Source organism: Leiobunum rupestre, chromosome 7 (assembly GCF_980474605.1).
Source record: "Leiobunum rupestre chromosome 7, qqLeiRupe1.1.hap1, whole genome shotgun sequence".
NCBI classification, from domain to species: Eukaryota; Metazoa; Arthropoda; class Arachnida; order Opiliones; family Sclerosomatidae; genus Leiobunum; species Leiobunum rupestre.
In genome coordinates, this window is record NC_143390.1 from 19,156,748 (window position 1) to 19,182,075 (window position 25,328).

General features: G+C 36.2%; 5 protein-coding genes across 9 annotated transcripts; 1 reads left to right on the forward strand and 4 right to left on the reverse strand.

Annotated features, from left to right (window-relative positions):
* Positions 1–33: 33 nt before the first annotated feature.
* LOC149935017 (solute carrier family 12 member 8) lies at positions 34–4,331 on the reverse strand. Of its 2 annotated transcripts, XM_090154764.1 has the most exons (15): positions 4,259–4,331; positions 3,862–4,076; positions 3,642–3,797; positions 3,372–3,563; positions 3,196–3,313; positions 3,014–3,127; positions 2,742–2,943; positions 2,587–2,674; positions 2,383–2,529; positions 2,008–2,313; positions 1,682–1,946; positions 1,531–1,607; positions 1,347–1,464; positions 1,227–1,284; positions 34–1,162 (listed from the first exon to the last, which is right to left on the reverse strand). In XM_090154764.1, exons 2-15 carry the CDS (start codon positions 4,033–4,035, stop codon positions 985–987), a joined length of 2,193 nt encoding a protein of 730 aa, XP_090010890.1. In that variant the 5' UTR covers positions 4,036–4,076; positions 4,259–4,331; the 3' UTR covers positions 34–984. The 2 variants fall into 2 exon arrangements, with proteins under 2 accessions (XP_090010890.1, XP_090010889.1); XM_090154763.1 differs by having other exon boundaries at positions 3,862–4,312.
* A 204-nt stretch (positions 4,332–4,535) lies between these two features.
* Positions 4,536–5,142, reverse strand: LOC149935018 (thioredoxin domain-containing protein 17-like). Of its 2 annotated transcripts, none has more exons than XM_090154765.1 (2): positions 5,049–5,142; positions 4,536–4,994 (listed from the first exon to the last, which is right to left on the reverse strand). In XM_090154765.1, the coding sequence occupies exon 2, from the start codon at positions 4,974–4,976 to the stop codon at positions 4,599–4,601; it is 378 nt and encodes a 125-aa protein (XP_090010891.1). In that variant the 5' UTR covers positions 4,977–4,994; positions 5,049–5,142; the 3' UTR covers positions 4,536–4,598. The 2 variants fall into 2 exon arrangements, with proteins under 2 accessions (XP_090010891.1, XP_090010893.1); XM_090154767.1 differs by having other exon boundaries at positions 5,087–5,106.
* Positions 5,143–5,308: 166 nt separating this feature from the next.
* LOC149935019 (MYND-type zinc finger-containing chromatin reader ZMYND8-like) lies at positions 5,309–11,190 on the reverse strand. Of its 3 annotated transcripts, XM_090154761.1 has the most exons (15): positions 11,047–11,190; positions 10,661–10,821; positions 10,527–10,579; positions 10,196–10,461; positions 9,850–10,125; positions 9,666–9,782; positions 9,511–9,598; positions 9,311–9,444; positions 8,910–9,248; positions 7,617–8,823; positions 7,421–7,563; positions 7,199–7,340; positions 6,034–6,203; positions 5,753–5,971; positions 5,309–5,677 (listed from the first exon to the last, which is right to left on the reverse strand). In XM_090154761.1, exons 2-15 carry the CDS (start codon positions 10,804–10,806, stop codon positions 5,516–5,518), a joined length of 3,462 nt encoding a protein of 1,153 aa, XP_090010887.1. In that variant the 5' UTR covers positions 10,807–10,821; positions 11,047–11,190; the 3' UTR covers positions 5,309–5,515. The 3 variants fall into 3 exon arrangements, with proteins under 3 accessions (XP_090010887.1, XP_090010888.1, XP_090010886.1); XM_090154762.1 differs by lacking the exon at positions 10,661–10,821 and having other exon boundaries at positions 11,047–11,188; XM_090154760.1 differs by lacking the exon at positions 11,047–11,190 and having other exon boundaries at positions 10,661–10,954.
* Positions 11,191–11,881: 691 nt separating this feature from the next.
* On the forward strand, positions 11,882–15,002 carry TRAM (translocating chain-associated membrane protein 1). The gene is made up of 11 exons (XM_090152798.1): positions 11,882–12,093; positions 12,349–12,403; positions 12,807–12,925; positions 13,005–13,121; positions 13,183–13,241; positions 13,377–13,461; positions 13,622–13,692; positions 13,766–13,876; positions 13,947–14,093; positions 14,180–14,343; positions 14,546–15,002. The coding sequence occupies exons 1-11, from the start codon at positions 11,968–11,970 to the stop codon at positions 14,671–14,673; spliced, it is 1,182 nt and encodes a 393-aa protein (XP_090008924.1). The 5' UTR covers positions 11,882–11,967; the 3' UTR covers positions 14,674–15,002.
* A 99-nt stretch (positions 15,003–15,101) lies between these two features.
* Efhc1.1 (EF-hand domain containing 1.1) lies at positions 15,102–19,665 on the reverse strand. The gene is made up of 8 exons (XM_090152797.1): positions 19,366–19,665; positions 18,849–18,998; positions 17,905–18,042; positions 17,478–17,838; positions 17,152–17,378; positions 16,757–16,897; positions 16,385–16,679; positions 15,102–15,309 (listed from the first exon to the last, which is right to left on the reverse strand). Exons 1-8 carry the CDS (start codon positions 19,663–19,665, stop codon positions 15,257–15,259), a joined length of 1,665 nt encoding a protein of 554 aa, XP_090008923.1. The 3' UTR covers positions 15,102–15,256.
* Between the last annotated feature and the right edge of the window lie 5,663 nt (positions 19,666–25,328).

Here is a 25,328-nt window from a genome sequence, read left to right on the forward strand (position 1 = left end):
CATTAATATTCAGGCGGGAAAATTCAAAATGCATTTTATTAGACTTTTTATAGTTGCTGAAATTGCACGTTTATTTGAGCACATGGGGATGACACTTTAAACACGACACATTGAAAAATTAAATTTGTACATTCTTATAATCTGTATATGTTAGAAATACTTCATAAGTATATCAATTGAATACTGCAAATAACCGTAATTATATATACTTATGATTGTGAACATTTTTGCGCAGATTGTCATGTGTTATGGACTTATATTTTTTACATTGCTTAGTTTAAAAGCGGACCCTTATGACAAATTTTTAAAAGGCCATGACACATTTTTTAAACATTTCCAGTATTGGCAGAATCTCACTTATTTTTTGCACTTTGGGTTACAACATCACCATGCCATTAAATAGATATATATTTTTTTATATTTTGGGCGTTACTTCTTTAAAAAATTTAGTAATTTTTAACACTCACTATAAGTAGATAAAATCTATTATTAAACAACAGGAGGTTTTAAAACTTTTTTTAAACAATCTATATGCCTAAAAAGAATCAAATAATTGGCACAACAACTAAAACAATCTTATGGGTAAAAATATAGGAAAACTATTGTGACGTACATTAATAGTTTATATTTTTTAAATAGTTTATAGCCTTATATATCTCTTGTGTATTTCTTAAATAGCTTTATAGTTACAATGACAATACATAAGGCAGGAACATTCTTTGGTCATTATCACTTACTTATGTAAGTGATTGGGAGGATATTTCATTGAGTTATAATTTTAAAAAAGTCTTGAAATTTCAAGAACTAAAAAATAGATCTACTTTTAAAACTTAGGGTTAAAATATTTTCTCTACATTTAAGGGAACCCAAATTGTAAAAAAAAAGTATAATACTGATTTCAAATTCATTATATGAAAATTAAGTTAACACTATGACTAGAATAGAAAATTGTGTTTAAAAAATTTTTAACTGTGTTTAAATGCTTTAATCACTATCGAAATCGTGAAATCGGGCACCTGGGCTTGATTTCATAGTCTTGGAATGGTGATATCTTTCCCTTGATGCGTAATCTTCATTTTCTTCATTTAGTTGAGCAGCCATAACTTCGACTCCTGGATGTAAGGGAGTCACAACGATTTGGTCGTAATCAGAATAGGCCCCTCTGAAAATGTTTAAAAATATTCTAGTCAAGGTATTATTTTCAATTTTAACATTGGGTACATTACCCGCAACATCTTTGACAGATCCTTTTTAACCATGGGAACAGTTTAAACTCTGTGATACCTAAAAATGGTCCTTGTTAATATTTTAACAAGGTTTGTTAGGAAATAGTTCTTGATAAATACCTGGGAATGTCCCTGGATTAGCTTGACCAATATATATCCAAAAAATGGCTATGGCTAATAGCATTGATAGAGAATAGCCCCATTGAACCAAGAACATGATAACCACTTTGCAAATCAACTTAAAAAGATACTCTTATAATTTATTTCTTTTCATTTGCTAGTTTTATAATCAATTGAGACTTACTCCTAATATTGCTATCCAACGATTACAAAAAAGGGAATACCAAGCTTTGGTTTTGCCGCTTAGCAATTGACTTTGATCTGAGAAAAATTAAAAGTTCAAGACCCAAAACTGGCTCGGAATATTTGTAAGAAAGTCAGAAAGAGAAACCTACTGTGTCCTAATAACAATGCTTTATCATCCACCTCTAAATAGTCTTGTTTGTCTAAAGTATCTTTACTTTCAGCGCTCTTAACTGAGCTGTGCTCATCGGGGGAAGTTAAAGGGGATTCGGTTGTGCTATGGCTATTTCGCCGATGAGGAAATTGCATGGCAGTGTTGACAGAACCAGACGTAGTTGCACATGAGACTGGGCTTTTCGGTGTTGATGTTTTAGAAGTTACTCTTTCTGGAAATAATTGGTCCAAATCTCCGTCGTGCTGATTGTTAAGATATTTGTCAGAATGTTGGACAGTAGTTTGGTGTAAATAATACTATCACCTTTTCATCTTTCCCTGTGCTGCCGTAAGATACAAATTGTTTTGCAAAAGCTTTATCCTTTCTTAGGTAGAATGAAGGGCTCGCTAGCAGAGCTTCTTTGGGCTTAGAAAATCTTGCTTCTCGCTCTTTCTGTAGATCATAAGTCATTGAAAGAGAAAAAAAAGCGTATTCCACACAACCGTAAGTGAGCAGGAATGGAATTGTCACAATGGGAGCCAATGTATTAATTTGACCAATGGCGATGAAAATGATACTAGCCAAGGAAAAGATGATCAAAGCATTAACTGGAACTTTGTTTGGACCAATCTGAAATTTCCAGGAGGTTAGTCCTGTCTCCCACTACATGCACTAAGTTCAAGAAAATTATATGCTCACCCCTCTACCGAGGAATTTTGAACCAGGAATAACATTTTCCATAGCCATATTTTGGATAATACGCGGTGTGGCGTATAAAGCACCCAGGCAAGATGAACAAGTTGAAACGTATAGGCCACAGAGAAGTAAAACACCAAGGGCAGAAACCTAGAAATAATCCATTAGACTCTCTCAAGTTACTAAGCCTTTAATCATGAACATTACATTTTCTGCAATCATGAAATTTGACTGCAGTGCAGAACGCTGACAAGTGGCTCCCAATCCCATTATGAAAAGCAGATATAGGAAAAGACTGGAAGGTAAGAAACTCAAGCATTTTTATTATGGCAACATTTTTTTTATTTTTCTTGTAATAATACCTCACTCCGATAGATGTCAAAGTTCCAATGGGAATATCCTTGGATGGGTTACGCAAGTCACCACTCATATTGACTCCTGCAAAAACTCCGGTCATGGCAGGAAAGAAAACTCCAAACACCGTAAACCAGTTTTCATTTTCCATATAATCGGGCATAGTGTTATTTTGTAAAATTTCGAGATCATAACCAATAACTCCCGCTTCTAAAGTCGATAACAATTTCAGAACCTTTAAAATTTTAAAAATACGAATAACACTCGTAGAATTTTATACCTGGGTCAGTGTGCACAAAAGTACCAACTGCAAAATCTAGAGCCGCTAAGAGTATTATCATGAGTAGAAAAAACTGTAGGCGAATAACCCATTTCACTCCAGCCACGTTGATTCCTATAGAAAGGATATTTTTAAGAGCATTTGGTTTACTCTGGCAACTAGTAAGCCAGTAATCATTTTACCTATTAAAAGTAGAATAACTCCTAAACCTAACGACCTTTCTAGCCATGGGTTAGTTATTTTAAGAACTTGAGACATGGATTCTGCAAAACCCATAACATGCAGAGCGCAACTTACAGCCTTTTAATGAAAGATTTCAATTAAGTATTAGTTTTGTTATTTATCTAATATTATTAACTTGTCCAAAGCAATATATTATTCCAATAGCGCCTCCAATTTGAGCACCCAGCACGTGAGATATTAAGAAATGGACTCCACCACTTTGAATTTGACATTGTTCGCAAATAGCAATCCCAGATAGAACTGCCACGGAACAAACGATGACTGTAGTTAGCACGATTAAAACTGACTGTCCAATGCCAGCATTTCCCTGTTAAATAATTTTAAATAATCAGTGGTAGAAATTGTTTCAGACTAATATTATAAATGACTTTAATGAGAAACTCGCCACAATCCATCCTGCTCTTAAAAAGATGATCACACCAAACAAATTAATCATACAAGAAGTAAAGACCCCATCCCATGTCCCAAAAAGTACGGGTTCAGATAAAAAGAAGTTAGCTTTCCACCATGGTTTTCTCTCGTAATTATCCGCAGATGCTTTCTATAGTTACATAATCAAAACCTTTAGTTAATATTTAACTAAATTCAGTGACCATTTTTGATACCTGATCCTCGTGGAAAAGATCATTTTGTGTGGGACCACTAGCCTCAAAAACATTATCATCCCCAATAACAGTGTTTGAGGTGGTAGCCCCATATGGAGTTCCATCTTCTTGGGGACCAGAACTTAGGCCATATTTTTCCCAATCAGGATATTTTCCTTCTTGGCCCTCCTGCATAGCTTTTTTTTTTTAAATTGTTCACCTTTTTACAGGTGCCCCTATTGTATAGATACAATTAAATACTTTACAGAAGATTAACTAACATAAATTATGGTTTAAGATACGATTTCATCAGATTATTGAGATAGAATCTGGTAGAATTTGAAGTAAAACTCATGCTTCAATAGTTTAAAATTTAAATATTAGCTCCAAATTCACTAACATATGGTAGGTTAGCTACCTTGCATTTTCCTCGAGACGTGCAGGGAAGTTCCCCTTCCCAAAGCTTCTGAACTTTGCCGATAAAGGTGACGACACTCCCACGCGTTTATACGCCGGCATATATATTATATTTCGTATTTACTCAACCAGCTGATTTGGAAACGCGCATGTCCGCGTCGCTTCTCTCTTTCCCGCCCCCCTTTCTAGTTCCATTCATGAATTTTTTTAAATGAGAAAAATCAATAAAATTACCTTGTGTTTATGCTTATAGCAATTACTATAAAAATAAATTTTCTTTCACAGGGTAATCATTTTATTACATAAATGAAAAAGCAACTACGTTTATAATTACATCTGTTTTAACTTTCAATTATCATTGATACCAAATCTTTTTTCATACATTCTTCCTCTACCAGTCTCTGGTTAGGTGAACCGTGTTTTATCAGAGTGGGCACCGCTTTTAAATTTAGTTGTGGATCTTTCCTGAAGATGTTGTTTGGATCTTTCCAAAAACTTCTCTCACCCACTTCACAATGAACTAGAGCAGTTGTTGAATCTGCAAATTCGTCCATTGCAGAGTACACGATTGGCTCTGCAGACACGCAATCCGAACACCAACTTTCTCCTGATACATCCTTTGAACCACAAAATAATACAAATACATCCCCATTCTTAGCATTTTCTTCAACCGCTTTCTTATATTCTTCATAACCTTTGACGTGTATCTTTTTAACCATTGTGATGTCTAATTAAGCCTATGAAAAAAATTTAATGAAAAAAAATTAATTTAATAATATCTAACCACTTACCAAAAACCTTTCAGGTCATTATAAGGAAAAAAATGTACCAAGCTCTTGGTGGATGCTCTTGTATTATGTTGATAAAGAGATAACACCACCCTCCTTTCTGACATCAGAGCCCTCTAGTGGATGGTAAGTTTTTAAATTATTTAATTTTTAAAATTTAAGCTAAAAATTAATACTGTTGATGAGTTTATTAATTTTCACTGTAATTTAAATTGGCTTTAAAACAAATTGTAAAAAATATATATGCAATGATTTTTGTTCTTTTATTAAAACTAACTTGCGTACATAAATTTATGATACATATTATCATAGAATTATCACATTTTGTGAAATTTCAAAATTTATGGAATGAAAAAAGGGTAGGGGTGTTAGTAAGGGAATGATTTTTAGTTCCATGTTAATTTTATTGATGAAACTGGTTTGGGTCATGTGTATAATAGAATTTGAATAATTTTTAGTTTTTTTACATTTTAAATGGGAGGGCGTGAACTGACCAATTGAGCAGTACTCATAGTAGAGTTGTTAGGCGATACAATAGTTGATGTTGGTATTAGCTGGTAACACTGGTTTCCACTGACGTACTGCAATTGAACTGGTCCTGATAAAATGGGTGTTGATGATTGAGGCGTTACCTATTTTAAGATCAGAATTACTATGATGTCTTTGTTTTTAGTGATTTAAGCCACACGAAAAGTATCAGTACTTACACGTCTGGTTAACTGTGGCGTAGGGATTGTCGTTTTAGTGGCACTCATTGTAGATATACTGGAGCTGTTTTGAATGCTGCTGCCTGAACTTTGGGTCGTTGGTTGATTCTGCGTGCATAAGTTCATATGGGTCATCCAATGCGACTGCTGACAAGAGTAGTCGCAATAACTCGTATTCCAACAGCAGTAAAATATAGCTTCTTTGCCACAATTCGCACACTGCAATCAAATGATAAATTATAAATATAACACTCCTTGGGTGCTAACATTCGAACCGTTACCCATTGTGTTTTTTTCGTAGCCTCTATAGTCTTTTGCTTCTCCTTTTCCATCTCTAATTTCAATTCCATCATAGTTCTTTGTTTTTCCAACTCTGATTTTTCTCGCATTTCAGCGAGGCACTTCCTCTTGTCAAGTTCCATACTTGCTCGAACTTCCAACAGAATCAGGTCTAGTGGAATATTTCATTAATGTCGTTGCCAAATTCATTTAGTTTTAGTTAGAGTAAAACTGCTTTTGAACAAGGCTCATTAGTACATTGAAGAGACATCAGATAAAAATATATATACAGACAGACAAAATAAACCATACGAAAATACAGAACATAAGACGTACTTGTCCCTAGTAAGATTGAGGTATTTGGTAACAGCAAGAATTAATTCAGATTAACAGAAAATAACTGGGTAGCACCCTATTCGCCTCGTGATTCCACCTTTCCTCGTTTAACCATTCTCCCAGTAAGGGGGGAAGACACTTCAGTATGATCATGGGCTCTCTTTCCATATAGGCAGTTAATATTTTTTAAGGAATCATGAAAACAGAGGCTATATAGTAACATATTATTCTCTGCTAACCTGAATATAGAGATGTCTTTATATTTTTTTTTGGGCCAGGTCGGGTTGGGCTTTTTACATAAAACTGTCCAGGTTGGGTGGGGCATTTTATATATTAGTGATCGGACCTTCAAGTTTCTATTTTATTTGCAACAACAAATCTCTACATACAGAAACCGAATCGTTATCACTTGTTAATTTGCACAATGGACCTAAGGTCGAAGTGCACGGCTTTCCACCCCTTTCAATAATAATAATCATTTGTTAATCATACTCCTGACATATTCACTAATTTTTAAGTTTCTCAAAGCACCATCTACTGACCAAATTTTAATCTGGGAGGCCACTCTAGCATTTAGTACAAGTGTATACTAGTTTTTCAGGTTGGGCCGGGTCGGGTTGGGTTTTTCGAAATGAATAATTTAGGCAGGCCAGATCGGGTTGAGTTTCAATTTTGTGTTTTTTTAATTGGGTCGAGTCGGGTCGGGCTTTAAAACTAGCCGGCCCAACTCATCTCTACTTAAATACATTCTCCGTAACTGATATGAGGAAAGTCGTTATAGTTAAGTGATATTTACAAGATTCGAGTCACCCATCGATAAAAATCTATTACCTGTATTGTGTTTCACTTCCAAAAGTTCTTGTTGGTGCTTCCACTTTAACTTTTCAATTTCCAGTTCCAAAGATCTTATTGTGGCTTGTGGGTTTCCTGGACTTCCGGCGTCTTTACACAGCTCTTGCATGAAATCTATAAGCTATTATTTAAACGTTGAGAAAGGTATCAAGTAACTATAATTAAACTGTTTTAATGCTACGTAAACAGTCTAATCTTTACCTTATGTGCATAGTTGGTTATGTTGGTTGGATCGCTTTCAGCCAAGTGACTGGATCCATTATTAAAACCTGGATGATCAGTTGAAAGGCTAGCCAGTGATGTCTGACCTATGTCTTCAGAAACATTCCTTTCAGTCTGTTCAGCTGGAAAAAAGCTCTTAAAACCCTTCGACCCCACAGGGATTCCATTAACTTACGTAATTTGGGTAACAAAGAAGTGGTTGCTTCAGAAGGAAGTTGAACTCCTTCGTTGTTCCTTTTGGAACTCTTCTTTTTAGCCTGGGTTGGCGAGGTTGTGCTATCTTTCCTTGGACTTTTAGATATTTCCATTTCCTCAACACATACACTTGGTGATAAGGCATCATCTCCTGGGGTTTCATCAATTACCAAATTTTCCCCACCATCGCTTGAAATACTACTGAAGTCATCAGGTGGACTATGTACATTTTTTACAAGATCGAGTCCCTTATTATGTATACTTTTAGCATTTTCTGTTTCATTACCACCACTACAAGTTTTAGAAATATTATCCATGTTTTCCAGTTCCTCATGGTCAGTTAGATGGTTCGCACTCATTTCATCATCTTCATCCCCTTCAGATTCTGTTGTTGGCATGACAATTTCATCATCAACACCTTCAATGCCAAGCTTTTTCTTGCAGGATTGAATAGTCTCTTGCAGTTTTTGTACAAACAAACTGTTTGTTTTCTTCGGTGTCAGCTGGGCTGAGAGCACCGCAAGGTCTATATCTTTACTGTTATCAATCAGACTAGTGGTACTGGTTACTTCACACAGAACTGGACTTGTTTCTTTTTCCATGTCCTTTTCTGTATCTTGGATGGCAACATTTTCACTTACTGCTGGTTCTTCTTCTAGTACATCAGAGTTTTTAGGGGTACTTTTTTGAGGGCTTGGAACGCTGATTACTGAATCTTGTTCTTCATCATCGCTTCTTGCCATAAATCTTTGTTTTATTTTCTCAGCAGCACTTACGCTAGTTGCCATTTGTACTTTGTTTAAAACAATGGATGGGCTAAGAAGTTTCAAGGGCCTATTAATGTCCAAGGAACTGCTATCACTGATTTCAAACACTCCCATTGGTGGTGGATTTTTAGCTTGTTCAGTACAGTCTTGGTCATTTTGCTGATTTTCAATTTTAATTTTTGGTACAAAACCATCAGGTTTTCCCGTTACCATCTGTTGAGAGGCTGACATTCTCATTCTTGATGCTGGTGGGGCATTATTCGCCGCAGATTTCTTGGTCTTTTTAGGGGATTTTTTTAGTTCCTTCTTGTCCTTAGGTTTTGCAAACCCTTCAGCCTGTAACCTTCTCATCCAGCTACTTGTTACAATTGTAACAGTTCTTCCTTTTGCAAATGCATTTTGATCGACATCACTGTGGCGCTAATAAGTTTGATGCAATGCAAAAAATCAATTAATTAAATATGAAATAGACGTACATTCAAATAAGTAACATATTTTATACTGACTCTTCCAGTGCTAACTTTGCTCATAGCCTGCAAGTATAGTCTATCAGCATCGAGAGGGGTTTTTGGTGGGGCGTAATCAAAACCTCCGAGTTTCACTCTCAACTTTTGGATATGGGCATCCAATTCCTCTAGGGAGCTGTCAAAAGCTGCCTTTTTCTTTACTTTAAGAGGTTGTGGCATCTCGTATGACAGTAGATAACAGAGGTGAATCGGGACCCAAGCTCGGTCATGGGCTCCAAAAAATCTCACATCAGCATTCCCATTGTCAACTTGCATAACCTTACCAGGCCAGTAAGGAAAGCCCTTCAATTTAGCCCAAACCAATACATGGGCTTTTCTCTGAAAAGCTTGTGTTAGAAAGCAGGCTTTCACTGCGTATGCTAGAGGCAAAATCTACTTACACAAGGTTCTAAAAACCAATTGTCTTTCAAGGTATGAGCGTGCAAATAACAATCTGGACATATTTCAATTTCCTTCATTTCTACTTTACCAGTATTAACTAAACCTTTTGCAACCGTGGTTAGTCTGTGGCCACCTATAGATAGAAATTTTTGAAATTACCCTACATAATTTGGTTTGAGGGCTACAAAAATCAACATACTCCCATTAAAAATAACACTGTTATGATGAAGCCATTTAACATCAGCAATGAAAGCTTCGGTTGAACCGTAAACACGTTTTTTAATGTTCTAAATATAATTGCGAAACATTTTTTAATTATCTACGACTTCCAAATAATGTATTCAATTATCGAACCTTTTCCAATAAAGATAAATCTATAGGATGAACTACATAATCTAAGTAGCGTGGATATTCTTCTACAGAAACTGGTTTATTAAATGCATCAGGTTGAGAATCCACCAAAAGTTTTAGCTATATTGGTAGTTTAACCATTATTAAGTTTTTGAACCTCCAAAAAAAACCCCTTTGAGATACATACCGCTTGTTGCTTTATCCGGTTCAAAGCATACTTTAAAAGATTACACAGTTGTTCAATAGTCAGCATGGCCATTGCCGGAGACCGAGTATCGGTATCTTCAGCTAATATGACAGCCCTGCATTCCTTGCAAATCCAATTTTTTGGATCTTGGATTTGTTCATTAGGATTTTGACCTTGCCCATCGCATTTCCCATGAAAAGAGCGGGGACAGACTTGACAATCTAAAAGTGGTCCTTCTTTGTGACAAACCCAGCAATAGGGATCACAGGGAGATTCCTATGATTTTAAAGTTGAATTTAAAGTAAGTTTTCTAATATCCATCCCTTTCTAATTGTGCCAGTAGTACCTGATTTCCACTAATGTCCAATTTTTGTCTTTTTGGAGGTGGTGGTTTTATAGAATATGATTCTGTACCGCCACTGCTACCCTCCATAGTTTTTCCAGGTGACAGGGTCTCCTGTTGCGCAGAAGCATTTTTTTTAGGTGACGGTGTTTCCGGCCCTAAGGTATTTTTTTTTGACAAAGGCATAGGACGAGATAATGTACCCCCAGTTTTTGGTTTAGGCTCTGCGTTTCTTTTTATTGGTTCAGTTGCAGTAGATGTTGGCAATTCTATAATAACATTTCCATCATTATTCTTAGCCCATTTTCAGGAGATTCATAAATTAATAACTAACCTTCCAATTTTGTTTTAGATTTCAATGGTTTAGGTTTAAGTTTTTTGAGTGAACTGGTAAAATATTTAATTGTTACATTTGAGATTTAGCACTAAATATTTAATGCGTTGCTTGGGTTGAATCATAAAATTTACCCTTTTTGAAGCTTGGGTGATGGGGTTTTGGTTCGTAATTTGGTAATATTATCTTTCTTCAACTTTTCTACCGTATCATTTGTTAGAGTATTTGATGTTTTATCTGACTGATCAGATTTTTCAGGGCTATTTTGTGGCTTATCCATTTTAACAGAATTTTTCTACCAAAATTATAACTTATGACATTACTCTATTTGGAAAGTATTTTAATGAAAGATATATCGTAACTAAAGAAGTAAGTAGGTGTTGCATTTTCCCCTTGAACATGCATTGTTTGTAGTTCATTATACATCTTTAGAGATACTGACAGTAAATTTTGAATCACATGCACGGTGCAAAGAATAACAAACTTAAAAGCCATATATAAGAAAGTTTTACATAATTACCACAAATTAAGTTTTACACTTCAATTTGTAACTTTTTTCTTTTTTCTGTTGTACATCTATTTTCCAAAATTGACAAGGGCTGAAGTGAATTGTGATACTAAAAAGATCATAGCACCTCTCTCTCTGCATTTAACTTCTTTGTTGAGATTTGAGCATGCTCTAAACTATAAACCCAAAATGGTGGTTTTGATTGGTTTAGTAGCTTTTCTGCACAGAGCACATACAACCAAAAATGTGCTTTTTTAAAAATACTACATAATTTTTATTCACATTAAGAATTAATTATAATATGGTCAAACATAAATGGTAAAAATCAGTTATAAAAATATTTAAAATTGCTATATAAAAAAATTCAATGATATTTATATGTGAGGCACAATGCATTTCTATGAGGGCCTGCCTTAGAGTGAAGGTCACATTTTATTTAACAACACAACTTTCCAATATTTAACATAATATCATTACAATTTATGTAAGTTATAATTATTTCCAACATAACACAGCCTCTTTTATATAAATTAAGTAAATTTAATGTTATAATATAACTTTAAGTCATTTTTCATATGCTTCTTTGATTTTGGGAAGGACCATTTAGTTGCAACTATAGTAGCTACTATAAATTTTGTTAAAATCTCAGAGTTAAATAATTATTTTTAATATATTTGGAGACTACAGAAATGTTTATTAGATTCTTAAATAAATGTGAGTTTTGTGTATTATATAAAAATGTAGGTGTATAATTTTTAATAGGTTTCTTTCTAGGCCAAAATAATAATGAAGTTCTTGAGGTTTTTCTTCTTTGCAATGCACCTCTAGAGCCACATCACTGATGACAAACACGCGCCTGGCAGCCAGACTTCCTTTTAAATTTTGATTTCGTGTGGCACGGTCTGCTCCGGTGTATTTGCTCAGTTCTTTAAGATGGGTATCAAAAGAAGAACTGGAACGAAGAATCCTCCGATTTTCAGTCATGAATTTGTTATACAAAATCATGCCGATATCGTTTCTTGTGTGGCAATGGTTTTTGTTATTGGACTTCTATTTCAGGTATGTGAATTTTTTGGCTTTTCCCCAAGCCTTAGCGTGTCTTGTTAAAAGCCTACGTGGCTCACGGCGGCTGGCTTTTGGTGCAGGGGATGAGACAAATTTGCATTGATTTAGAACTAGTTTTTGTTGTTATTGGGTGCCTGCCCATATATGCCTTACTATTTAAATATATTTATTATAGAGATAGGGGTCTTTCATACTCTTACAAAAAATAAATAGCAATTTTGGATGTACTTAAGATGCAATTTAATTTAGGTTACATCACCATATGCTACAATGTTCGTTGCGATGAATCATAACACCACTGAAGGTGCACATTTTTGTTCAATATTTGTTTATATCTACTTGTCTATTAAGCACTAGTATTTGGGAACAACAATAAGAAATTCTTATAATTTAATAATTGTGCTTACCTTATTAAAATTTGTTGCCTGGTCTCTTCACATCTAAGTGACCGTATGACAATTTTTATACCAAAGTAGTGAAACGATTTTGATGATGATAATATGCCAAATGGGTGCTTTTGTTAAAATTTTGTAGCAAGAAAGTATAACAATCCATTTAAAAAAAAATATTAACCACTTTTGGTCTGTAGATTAGAACATGCCATGTTTTAATTTTCTTAATTGAAACTTTCCAAATACTATATTAACTGATTGGTTCTCAATTTACATATGAATAACCTGTAACTGACTCAATACATTTATTCCTAGCTCAAACCCCAACAGACATAGTTCATTATACATATGGAGTTAAAGATTTTTGTGTAGTCTTTTTCTACTATTTAATCGCTATAGTTTTACATGCCATCGCGCAAGAATACCTTCTTGATGTAAGTTACTTATTCATATACGCTGCTGGTGTCCAGAATTCAATCGGTGATAATATTCTATTTTAAAATGATTTGATAGAAAATCAATCGCAAAATGCACCTTTCCAAAGTAAAACACAGCAAATTTAACGAATCTGGACAACTATTGATATTTTACCTAATATCATTAGTGTGGGGAGCTGAGATTATTCGAAGGGTAAAAGTTTAAATTTTATGATATCAAATAGTGCTTTCCTTCATATCGTTATCTTTTTTAGGAAGGCTATATATTTAACATAAGCAAACTCTGGGAAGACTATCCTCATGCAGAAATGACGTAGGTTACTGTTTATTATTTTCCTTGTTGATCTAGTTTGCATCTAGTAATTTTCCTTTTATCGGACAAATGGGTCAGTCATGGCCCAAAAAAAATATACCCACGTAAAAACTTGTTTTCTTGTTCTATTTTTAGATTTATATTCAAGTTCTACTATGTTATTCAGTTGTCATACTGGTTACATGGTTATCCTGAATTATACTTCCAAAAAATCAAAAAAGTAATGGTTTTTTTTAAGCTCTTGATTCTAATACAATGCTAAAGCCTACAAGTTAGAAATATTTGGCTTCTATAATTTACTCGAAAAATATATAACTTTTTAATTAAGCATCCAAGTTTGCCCATTTTTCATTCATATTAAAAAGAACTTATGATTTTAGGATGAAATGGCACCTAGAATTGCCTATACAACTTTGTATTTGCTGTTCTTTTCCGCAGCCTACCTGTTGAAGTGGGTATTCACACGTGTTTAAAACACCCAGAATTTTAAGAATTAGTATTGTGACACTTTTTGTGTTTTCTAGTTTTACGAGAATAGCTGTATGCCTTTCCGTTATGCACTACGTAGTGGAGAGTATATTTCACGGCGCCCGTCTCCTTTATTTCGCAGAAAAATCAAAAGCCGCTAAAATAGGGTACATTTCACTCGTATTTTTATCAAAAATACTTTTAACTTATGTCTAATTCATTTGTCAATTGACATAGGTTTATGGTTTGGAATGTTTTATTTGTGGCTATTCGTTTGGGTTCCATAACTTTATCCGTATTAACCTTTTGGTACGGTTTGGCACTCAGTGATAGCGGAGAAGGAATTGAATCCAATAAAGGCCAATTCAACACTAAATTAATCAGGTGGCTTTAACTTATTTTAAGGGCAAATTAAGCCTTTGTTCGTTTCACTATTCTAAGGTCTCCATTTTTCTAATGACAACGTATAGGTTAAATTGCCTAATAGCTGTAGGATTTTTGCAAGCGTGGATGATGTGGAATTTCATTAACTTTCATTTGAAGAGGATGCGCGAGAGAGCCGCTCTTCAAGCCGCTACTACAACCACAAAGAGGAAGACAGTTGCGAAAAAGGAGAAGAAGAAAAAGGAAGAACGTAATTTAATTTACCCTGCACTTTTTTTAGTCGTTGCACTTGGAAGTCTCGTGGCTCTTTTTACCCCTTTTCTATCAAAACTCCAATTTCCAAAATTGTTTTTGCGGTTTGGCTTTTATTGTTGAACATGGAATGTTACGACTTTTTATTCGTTATCAATATTTATAGAACCAAGGCTTATGTAATACTTTTAAAATTGCAGTGAAAAAATCATCTGAGGAAGATGTGAGCGAACTTCCAGAGGTGGACCAAAATACTAAAAAGGATCTTAATCTTCGCTCGCGTACTGCCGTGATATCTTCAGCAAGCCCAAAATCTAAACCAAAATAACATAACGCACCGATTATTACTCAGTTCCATTTTATCTTCTTCCAACATTCGATATTTTTTGTTCCCTTTCCATTTTTTTGTCATTGTCTGCATTTGTTTAAAGTCTCTGGCTAATTGTATGAGTTTCGCATGGGTTATGGATACAAGGTTATTTTTTTTTTGTCATTTCCGCAGCTTGCATTGTGTTTTTCATTGGTCTACCCATTTCAAGTTGGGTTTTGATTGTTTAGATGATTTGTTTATAATTGACGCTTTTTCTACCATTTTTAATAGTGGTTACGTTGTAGAATGAAAGTTTAATATTGGTTATAAAAGTATAGTCTTTTTAACTTATTGACTTTTATTTATAATGGCAGGCAGTTATTGAACGAGACAAATTTCAATTAGATTATACATGCATTTACAACAAATATATACATTAAGTTCCTTTTTCAATATGGTAAAAATCTCGTAAGAATGGTCTGGGAAAGATTTGGGTTTCAAATATGGAAAAAATTTTGGAAGAGGCTTTTTACTCAACATGTCCAATTGATATTTTGGGTTAAGCCAACTTTGAAGGTGAATTTCTTTATGATTGTTGGAATCACGAGTTGTCTTTTGATTTAATGTGATTTTCTATAGACTCCATAGCTTCCTCTGAAATGGAATAGAGAAACATGTATATAGTGGCTTAACTAACTTGTTTAACAAATTATCCCATACAATTTAATCTAAATTTAGCTTTATCTCTTTTTTAAGATTAAAGGGAAAGCTTTAACACATTCATAAACTATGAAAAACTTATTTTTATTGCATAAAATATAAAAATTATTAAAGGGTCAGGGAACCATTGTAATTTTAACAGTTTCCCATGCTAGTCGGGAAATTGGGCAGCATGACGTAACGCCGTACCTTTAGCTACGGCCGCCATGCTGGTATGCTTTTTGTTTCCAATTGGCGAAAGCATGGGTGACGTATTATCAACGTCATGCTGTCAAGTCCCTATTCACGACCGAATTAAAATGCAAGTATCATTATTTATAAAGTCAAATTTACGAATAAAGATGAGGAAAAACTAAGTCTGCTTTAGCCCATACCTATCTAAGTTTCAATGGCGAACAAAAGGAGGCTTAGCGATAGTTTTCGGTCGCGAATAGATTACCAGGCTACCAGCTGATTTTTCGATTTAGATTATAAGCTTCAAGCTTAGGAAATATAGCGCCATCTGCCTTAATAACCGTCAACTAAATATGTGAAGAAATAGCAGACGACTTTTAAATATGTCGCGCAGAGATAATTTTGAACGAGCAGACAGCTTTCATATAGTCAATTTAATTATCTGAGCGCGTTGGAACACCCAAAACTTGTACCTAGAGCAATCTATTCCTTGATCTGTCAAAACGTGCAGATCTGTTTCCAGCGATTTGAGAGCGCTTGAGAGTAGTAAATGTAACACGTAATAATTGGTAGGAACCAAAGACTATATATACACTTTCGAGACACGGGAGAAGGCTTTTGACCAGCCGTTAGAGACGCCACTAGTAGCACTCTGAAGCGCGGGGAAAATTCGGACCAGCGTCTGCTATTGTATGCAAGTTGGGCCATTGAACACGCCTGTCTAGTAGGCGAAGCGTATATATAGTCTTTGGTAGGAGCAGGGTATCTTTATCTGTACGATCTCGATAGCAGTCAAATGGAAAACGCATTAGTCTTTCGTCTTCATCTCACTTACGAGAATAGATGGAAGCGTTGCCCTTCATGTAGTTGGCGACGTACGTGTCGCAATCGACGAGTTTGAACTTCCAACCTGCAGCCTCCACAACCGCTCCGACGTAGAAGTCCGTAAAATGGTAATAATCAGGATGGGTGAGGTCGGTGCCCGGTTTGGTCAAACGACGTCTTTCCAAGAATTTGCCCGCTATAATTCCCGAATTTGGAACGTACGGTTCGTAAATGGACACCGTATCATCAGCCAAGTAGTAGGAGATTATGAACTTGCGACTTCGGTCTAAGTGCGTCCCTTCAAGCTAAGAGGATACGAACAAATTCTCTTTGATCAAGTACTATAAATTCTATCGCGAAAGTGAGCCGCTAGTACACTTACGAAGATAGCTCCAAACCGTAGCACTTTGGTGTCGTTTTCTAAGAACTTAAGGATGCTTTTCTTGGGTTTTCTGGGTGTCAGGTAATGGACGGATTGAGCGGAATCTTCGGGAGACCCAAACCCGTTATATGGCGGCGTTTTCTGAACAAAATTAGACGAAACGTTTAATAATTCGAGCACCAAAACGGCTTTCACATAGCTCTAGTATTTCGACTTAGCGATAATGATTATGTAAATCTGATTTTCCGCGTCAATATTTAACTAGATTTTTTTAAAGATAGAAGCTTCATAGAGAATATCATTATATAATGGTGTTCTATGTAAAATTTTCTATGTTTACCTTAGTCTCATCATATTCATCTTCGCTAAGTACAAATAAATACTAGGACCCTTACTTGTTTTGGAACGGCTACGACTGTTTTTTGTATTTTGACCGGAGTAAAGTCCTCAACGCCCATGTACTTTCGATAGAAATTCTTCGTGAAGTCGTCGCAGTCGCAGATAAGTATTCGTCTACCGAAAATGTCTCTAACCTTTCCGATGCCAAAGTCTTTGGGTCCCAAATAATCGTCGTTCGTCTTTGGTAAGAATTCCTCTACACCGGGCGCGATGGGAAGAAACGCTGACCGACATGCAAACGAAAAATTGAAATTATGATCGGTTAGATAAAGTAAATTCTAAATCCTTTAGAATATTTTCAATACGGCGTTTAGTCACTTACTAGCAGGTAACCTTCCGTTCTTAGGTACCCTTTGTCGTTTCAAAGCGATCGGATTGGGATCCCGGCCATCGTTTGGTTGATGGGATTCTCGAATCTCTAGCGTGTCGTCCACCAAGTAGTACTGCAGTAATACTGGTCGTGTGTCTTGTTCCGCGCTTCCGGGGCCCATTTCTTCCAAAATACAAAAGAACCTGAGGACTTGGCGATCTAGGTTGAGGAATTTCCAAAGTTTGTCCTCGACCGGCTTTGTTTTGTACGATGGTTTTTGTTTAAGTTTAATTTCATCGCGCCGAGCGTTGTACGGGTCAGATGGCATTTCTTCCGGATCGTTCAATAATATTCCGTTACTTTCCAAGTAATTCTGTAAAGCGTTGTTGCAATTAGCTGCTAGTGTTACTGATATGCTCATTAATTTTGTGTCAATTACCCTTGACCAATCGTCGCAGCTTAAAATTCGGTACATGATGCTGAAGATTTGTATTGTTTTACCTAAATTCAAATCCGTCCAATGCCAATAACCTTGGCCACCATTCTTTGATACTTTTTGGCGCCGCAGTATTTTACCCTGAGTACCACATAGCAAAAAGATTATACACAGAAAATTTAATATTAACAGAAATTTATAATAAACATCGTTCCGGGTGAAATATCTAACTATGTGGATTTTTGTAACATCGTTTGGACGAGCTGTGACTAGCGGACCAAAAATAGTTCCTCATTAAAAGGAATATAACCTCTGGTATTTCTGTCACCCTCCGAGGGTTCCAATATTGTCCGCTGCCTCCCATGGCTTTTCGCACTTGCGGCGCTGATAATCGCTGATTGTGAAGGGAATAAAGGAAATTGATGGGGTCTTCCATAAAGAATGCGTTGGAGGTTCTATTCCCTTTAAACGTTATCAATTTTCATAGAGCGTATGCAATAAAACAATCAAGAATAATAAAAATCTATCGCCACCTAAAACTATCGTTACGCCCCCTTTTGTTCGCCATTGAAACCTAGATAGGTAGCGGCTAAAGCAGGCGATATTAGTTTTTCTTCATCGTTATTCGTAAATTTGACTTCAGAAATAATGATACTTGCATTTTAATATAATTTTTGCATCGTTTGCTTATATTTTGATAAGTTTATGTAAGAAAAACATTTTTATTACTTTTTAATTTGACTGAGAAGCTAGCGCCGTTACGCCACCTAAACTCGTTTCGGTCGCGAAATTCTAGTCCTATGAAATCTTTAGTCTTTACTGTGTAAAGGGTGTTTTTATACATAAGCAGAATATGAAGTTAGATATTCCTCCCCGGAAGGGCTTTATTATCAACTTCTGATATTAATTATCCGGGTAATTGGTAACCCCAAAAAACACAGACACACCTGCCTAATACCACTGTTTTCGGTTGGCGGTTCGTAGATCGCGATGGAGTCGTCTTCCAAATAATAATAAATGTTGACTTTTCGTATCCTGTATCCTTCGTGTTGGGAATTCTGAATGTCCTCCTTGAAATAGGCGTCGAACTTTAATATCTGCAACCGAGGAAACGAATTAGTTATTAGAACACTTCTATCCCGTTAAGCGTTTTCCAGGGAAGTTAATATTGGTCAGGGAACAAGCGAGAGGAATGGGGACCATTTCCGGAAAGTCTTTTTTATCCTTAATGCAATCACCGTCACGTGAATGGAAAGAATCAAGATAACCCTCTGGAGACTACTTCCGGCCGTGTCCCCCAATAACCCACCTATTCTTGAAGCCTGTTGCGTGACTAAGTTAATCCATATTGTCGTTTATCGAGCCGTCAACTAACAAGAAAAATTTGCCCTTTTCTAGTGGCTAATGGTGTTCTTTTCTTGGTCAAGGTAGAATGAAATGGTACGATACGATGTTTTATTTTACCTTGATGTCCCAGGGGCTTTCCGGATGACTTCTGACCCTGGGTGTCATCCTCCGCTCCAATAAACTGCCTTCCTCGAACCCATTGACCCCTCTAATTCCTTTTTGGTTGGCTTCGTAATAAATGCTCTCTAAGGAAGCTATCTTTCGGAAAGACTCTTTGTGATAATCTTTGTAGGCCCCTCCATTGAATGGCTCTGACCCTGAGGTATGGTTCATAGGCAAGGCGTACCCGTTGTTGTACAGTAAAGTTTGAGATCGATGGAAATTTCTTTTCTGAAAAGAGAAGACCCTTTTTACCATTGCCCGCTATTTGGGGTGTTTTAACTAGGCCAATAGCCTAGCGAAGACGCAAAAATTTGTTTTAGGCCTAACGGGGAATTTTGTGCGTTTATTCGTTTTTGCCAAGGTTGGAGACTAGCCTTTAACTTAATAAAGCATACGCAAACCCTTTTCGAGTTAAGGTGTTTTGCATCCGATCTAGTGCCCGCCTTTTTCAAGCGACATTGACCCTAATTTGATTTTTATTCATAAATAACCTTATTTCGATAAATCGAACTATTTATTTTTAAATATTCCCTTTTAAAGATATCGGCTACTGAATGCAAAGTTAAGTTGGCGCCGCATCTAATTTTTAAGTATCACTTTCGAAACAAAAACGGCCATTAACCCGATTCGCGAATGTTACTCAAAGGTCGATATCTTTCCAAAGAGGGTTTCAACAAACATTGAAACTTTTTTCAATACCTTAATCGGCGTGGGACATATAATGTCAACTTTAACCCAAATGGGAAATACCGTTTTACGCGACACTTTAGGATAGACCTTCTTTAGTATCGCCTTTGCTAGTTACGCCCTGTTTCTGAAGCGCTTAGTACGGGCTCGTTATATGGAGCGATGGTCTAATATCTAAAGGGGAAAACCGAGGTGAAAAAGAAATGGAAGACATGGCCTAGCTGCCGTTATTTGGAAAAGGCGTTCCCGCTGTCCACCCGCAATAATGTCCCCTAATTTGGATGTTTTAATTCAAACGTGACACATTTCAATCTAGGGTTGTTCCTTCTCTCGCGAAACGGCGATAGGCCGATTCTATTTGGTTAAGTTTCACCAAAAATGTATTTATTTATAATTAGATCGAATGGTATCTTCCCATTGCGCCGAATCCCATTTGACCGAATTCCGCCAATTTTTTTGATGAAATTAGCCCAAAGGCGGGTTTTGTATTTTTCTAATCGACCGACTCATTATTCACAATTGAGTAGTTAAATAGTTTTTCTTTCTACTCCTTTTGATTTTCTATGGAAGCGTTTTAATATATTTTTAAGTCTGTTAGGTTAGGTTAGGTAACACTGCATGCTGTTCTGACAGATGCTGAAACGGATAAAACCGAATCCTAAACCCGGAGAAGTGCGGCTTTTTCGGTCGAATGGGACAATCCCATTAGACCGAATCCTAAATCCGCCAAAGTGCGGCTTTTTCGGTCGAATGGGATTCGGCGCAATGGAACAGATCGAATGACTATGTTGTGACAATTTCTGGGCTCTGGCACGTGAGGGGGAAGGAAAAACGTCACCCGCGTGCGCTTCGATCGTGTCAATAATATACCGAACTGACTCGATTTTTTTTAGTGGGAAGAGCTTTTTCTTCGAGCATGAGAGGGATTGTTAACATAGTCATTATCCCTAAGTACCAGGGTGACCACACTTCTTATATTTCGATTGCCTTCCTTTAACTTCCTAAGGTGGGGTGGTGGTGTTGTTAGTACTTTAACCTCGCAGCAAAAGGAGCCGGGTTCGATCCCAGCTTGTGGCACTGGGTGAAACAAAGAATTTAGACCCCAGGAATGGAAACTGCAGCTCCACCTAGTATAATTTGCTTGTCCCTAGCCTCCAAAGGCAAACCTAGGTTGACAGGCTTATTTCCGGTTCTATTGATTCGCCTAGCCGGAAGCTCTCCCGTCAACTCGAAACCGAGACATTAACGGTTTTTCTTTCCATTCCTGAGGTCTAAATTCTTTGGGTGAAAACTCCGAACAACTCCTTCTGCGTTGAGTTTGCAAGTTCTCTCCCTACTGGTTTAAGGGGTTTTACCCCGACCTCTATGGTTTTCCCTTCCATAGAAACTTGTTGAGGTTAACGGTAATAGTTAGTGTATAGAGCTGTTGGCTCACGTGGCATGAAGGGCTTGCCACCAAACTCCTACGCATTGTAATTTCGTACTTTGCTCTTTGATTTCGATTTAGTTGTAAAGTTCGATAAAGGCGCTCAAAAACAGCCAGCCTTTTACTAAAACACTAATATCATTGACTGACTGTTACGGCTGGCTGGGGTTTTAAAATGAAAATGTAATATTACTTTAGTACATTTATATAATTCATAAAGTCTGTGATGTCTTCATATTAAATGTAATTTTACTACTCAACCAAAGTTCCTTTAAAAACGTTTGTTTTATCTTTATTAAAATCAGGGTTCGTACAAAGTTTCCGGAATTAACTTCCTTGAACAAATTGTCAAATATTTCCTGACCATTTTTGTAGAGGTAAAAATCTTGAAAAATATTTTCTTCCAAAAATTAATTCCCCTGACATTTTAGGGTCATTTTAAATTCCCTGACTTTTCCCTGACCTTTTGGAAACCTTTTAAATTTCCCTGACTTTTCCCTGACCTTTTGGAAAGATTTTGAAATTCCCTGACTTTACCAGGTTTTCCAGGTCGTGTACGAACCCTGTAAAATTATTCCTATAATTTCACCTGAACGTTCCTATAATTTCCTATATTTACCTAAAAATTACTCCTATAATATGCTATAAAATGATTATAAATTTCCTATTTTTCCTATAAAAAATTGGGGAATTTCCTGCGGTCATCTTGCAAAGTACAAATAAATAATTTTTGGTTTTAAGTTAATTTAATTTAAATTAAATTAAGTTAATTTTCCCCCAAAATCGCAGATGAGTACATATTTTCCCGATTTTGAAACGTATTTTGAAATATCAGCATAATTCCAGCAAATATATTTATCAGAATAGGGAGATGAAATATGTGATATATTTCTGGTTGGACGTATTTTGTATTATCTTTCTGCAATACGCTTATCGCACCGACAATTTTGTAAACCTAAAACTACGTGATCCTAGCGGGTTAATTAAAGAGTTGGGATACCGTATGTCAATCATATTACGTGCGCTGTTAGACGCTTCAAAATTTCCCATTTAATTATTAAATATCAGTGGTAACCTCGTATGTAGAAATATGTAGCTCGTATAAAAGTTGCTAGTTTGAAGCAGTTTTAACGTTCGCGTGGTCGAATTTTCGCCTGTAAAAGTGTTCTAACCACTCCGAATGAACGAATGCATATTTTAGTGTTGTTAATTTTCCGGAAAAATAAAATGCGGAAAAATTTCCGCAAATCTGAAAAATAAAAAATTGAAACATAAATTACTTTTTAAGGGTTTTTAATGTTTTTAACTTTTTATCGATATAAAATGTCTAATATCAGTAAACATACTACAAAACATTAATAGTGATACATTGTTAATCAGTTTAAACTAGTCTAGAGGTTTTTACTTTTAGATTTAAAAAAATGAGGCGAAAATTCCGCTTTATTTCAATTTGCAAACAATGTATTAGACTAATCACGGAATGAAAACTTTTTTTTATTTTTTGCGGAAAAATACGGAAAATTTTCCGACTTACAGCACTAGAATATTTATTCAACACACCCCTTTTGAATCTAGGAGGATGGAAATCAGGTGGGAAGCAAGCCTCTCCTTTACAAAAAGTTGTATATATTTACAGTGTAATTTAGTGTTATGATTTTGTTCTGGCGGTAATATTAACTGAAGTAAACGAAATTAAATGAAGCACCATAGAAATTTGTAGTTATTTGTCCAGTAAAGTATAGTTTTGGCCATGATCACACTGGGTTAATATTTAGTGATGAAAGGGCCGTTTCCGTATGGGTATGGGTGCCACCAGAAAAACCCAGAAGATAAATCATGTTCGAGGGTTGTGGATTAGCAGCGATGTTTCAATCTGTCCTAGTGGAGCAGAATGTTCTTCGCCGCTGAAATCATTGGCCAACTAAGGTCTTCCGAGAATCCGAGGAGCTCGATAATTGAAAATGTATTTTCAAGAGGGAATACATTTTTAAATTTGGCACTAATTAGAAAAAAAAATAATTCTTTATTGTCCCCAACGCCCAGAATTCGTTTCGTCACGACCAGATCTTGCCATTTCGCACTCCCCGATCCTAAGCCCAAAAGATACGCCACGCAATCGTCTAACTTGTCCAGTTCGTTCATAGTGGTTCGATGTTCTGGGAGAAATTACCCACCAGGGGTAAAGTTACTACTAATTTAATTAAAGGGAATATAACCTGCAAAGCAATCTTTACGGAAGACCAATTAAAATTTTTCAAATTTCCCTGTACAGTGGCACCAAACATTTTTAAAGCCAAAGGCAACAGTGGCAAGAGCTGCAAACATTGGTGTCCCACACCAAATACCTAAGGTTATGTTCGCATTAAAGGGAATCTAAAAAATGGGCGCGCGCTATATTTTAGTCATTAATGATTAATTTCGGACACGGTCTGATAAATAAGGCGTTTGTTGACCTTGGAAAGAGTCAAGGAAAGAATTAAACGCTGCGGTCACAGTGACTAACCCCCGCACTTTACCCCAAAGCTTTTAATATTCAAGTACTATTTCTGTGGTAAGAAAAAAGATCGCCCTCCTAGCTATTTATAATGAGACACCGCTACTGGAAACCAACTGAGGTCGTGGCATTGTCTCTTCTGATTGACTGACTTCGTCCATTAGGATGAACTCTCGTTATTGACCTTTACCTTCACCCGAATCGATCTTAACGTAAGCCCTTCCGGCCACTCACCCTAAGAGGTGTCAATACGAACTAAAGCGATCCATTATATTATATTTTAAGAGTATTTTTTCTGCAATGCTCTCAGCAGGTGGGGGGGTCTTGTCTTAGTGTACAGTCCATTTTGACTCTTCCACTCAAGTACAACGACCTTGTCCGTTTTAGTCATTTGTCTCTCGTTCCAAAAACGCCCCTCTCTCGTTGTTGTTGGTTTTCCTTTTTGGCTTGGGCGCTCAAAAGGGGACCGTAAAGCGTTGGTCAAAAATCAATTTATATGAGAGCGTTAATTTAGTTGATGCACTTTATACGATCATTAAATGATGACCAAACGTGTTATTCTCATGCATGCAAATTACGATACTGTTGTGTAGATAAACTCAGGTTCTGTTGGAAAATACCTTTTTTATTGTTATATCTCTTTATAATTTGCTGGGTTGCGTGCGAAGCTAACGTGCAGAAGTTGCCGTTAAACGGGCCATTTTAAGCGCAAATAAAAATCAAGGGCTTGTATTTATTTATTTATTATCAGCATGCCATTTATTACCTATAATTTTTTACTAACTACTGAGAATCTAAATTTCAATATACTTGTAATTTAACTTATGTGGAAAAATTTTAAATAAATTAAATGTGCTTAGTAAGTATTAAATAATGTGAAAATAAATGAAATAAAGTAAATACTTTAAAGTCACGGAAAGTGTATCCCGGGAGAAGTGGTAAATCCCGCATCTTAGCGTCCATCTTTCGCAATTCGGAATGACTTCAACGCGCGTTCATTTGAAGGAAACGTTATCGTAGCAGCCTCTTTGTCGACGGTTGTTCCGCTTGTCAAACTCTTGGAGCACGTTTTCGAAAAACGGAGGAGATAATATTTCGTCGGCGCGTTTTTTCCGTTTCCATGGCGACGCTTCCGAGCCCCTTCCCACCGCAATGGCCGCCGCCTTCATCCGACCATTGCCAGCCTTTGTTTTGATTCATTATGCGGCCTTTATGACCAGCGTTTCCGCCTATCAAACCGTGGCCATGCTATATAGACAAAGAATTCATATTGGATTTGGAACGAGAATGGGACATTGAATTAAAAGGGGG

Bases quoted from the DNA above. Each gene is read 5' to 3' on its own strand.
- LOC149935017 (XM_090154764.1), bottom strand. From the start codon at position 4,035: ATGCAGGAGGGCCAAGAAGGAAAATATCCTGATTGGGAAAAATATGGC. The intron at 1,947-2,007 runs GTGATAGTATTA...CTTAACAATCAG, and splicing joins GCACAGGGAAAGATGAAAAG to CACGACGGAGATTTGGACCA. The intron at 1,163-1,226 runs GTAATGTACCCA...AAACATTTTCAG, and splicing joins ATCTGTCAAAGATGTTGCGG to AGGGGCCTATTCTGATTACG.
- LOC149935018 (XM_090154765.1), bottom strand. From the start codon at position 4,976: ATGGTTAAAAAGATACACGTCAAAGGTTATGAAGAATATAAGAAAGCG.
- LOC149935019 (XM_090154761.1), bottom strand. From the start codon at position 10,806: ATGGATAAGCCACAAAATAGCCCTGAAAAATCTGATCAGTCAGATAAA. The intron at 9,249-9,310 runs GTAAGTAGATTT...CAAGCTTTTCAG, and splicing joins ATTGGTTTTTAGAACCTTGT to AGAAAAGCCCATGTATTGGT. The intron at 7,341-7,420 runs GTAAAGATTAGA...TTTAAATAATAG, and splicing joins TAACCAACTATGCACATAAG to CTTATAGATTTCATGCAAGA.
- TRAM (XM_090152798.1), top strand. From the start codon at position 11,968: ATGGGTATCAAAAGAAGAACTGGAACGAAGAATCCTCCGATTTTCAGT. The intron at 13,693-13,765 runs GTGGGTATTCAC...TGTGTTTTCTAG, and splicing joins TCCGCAGCCTACCTGTTGAA to TTTTACGAGAATAGCTGTAT. The intron at 14,344-14,545 runs GTAATTTAATTT...TTAAAATTGCAG, and splicing joins GAAGAAGAAAAAGGAAGAAC to TGAAAAAATCATCTGAGGAA.
- Efhc1.1 (XM_090152797.1), bottom strand. From the start codon at position 19,665: ATGGTAAAAAGGGTCTTCTCTTTTCAGAAAAGAAATTTCCATCGATCT. The intron at 16,898-17,151 runs GTAAGGGTCCTA...AATTTTGTTCAG, and splicing joins TCGTAGCCGTTCCAAAACAA to AAAACGCCGCCATATAACGG. The intron at 16,680-16,756 runs GTAAGTGTACTA...GTATCCTCTTAG, and splicing joins TACGGTTTGGAGCTATCTTC to CTTGAAGGGACGCACTTAGA.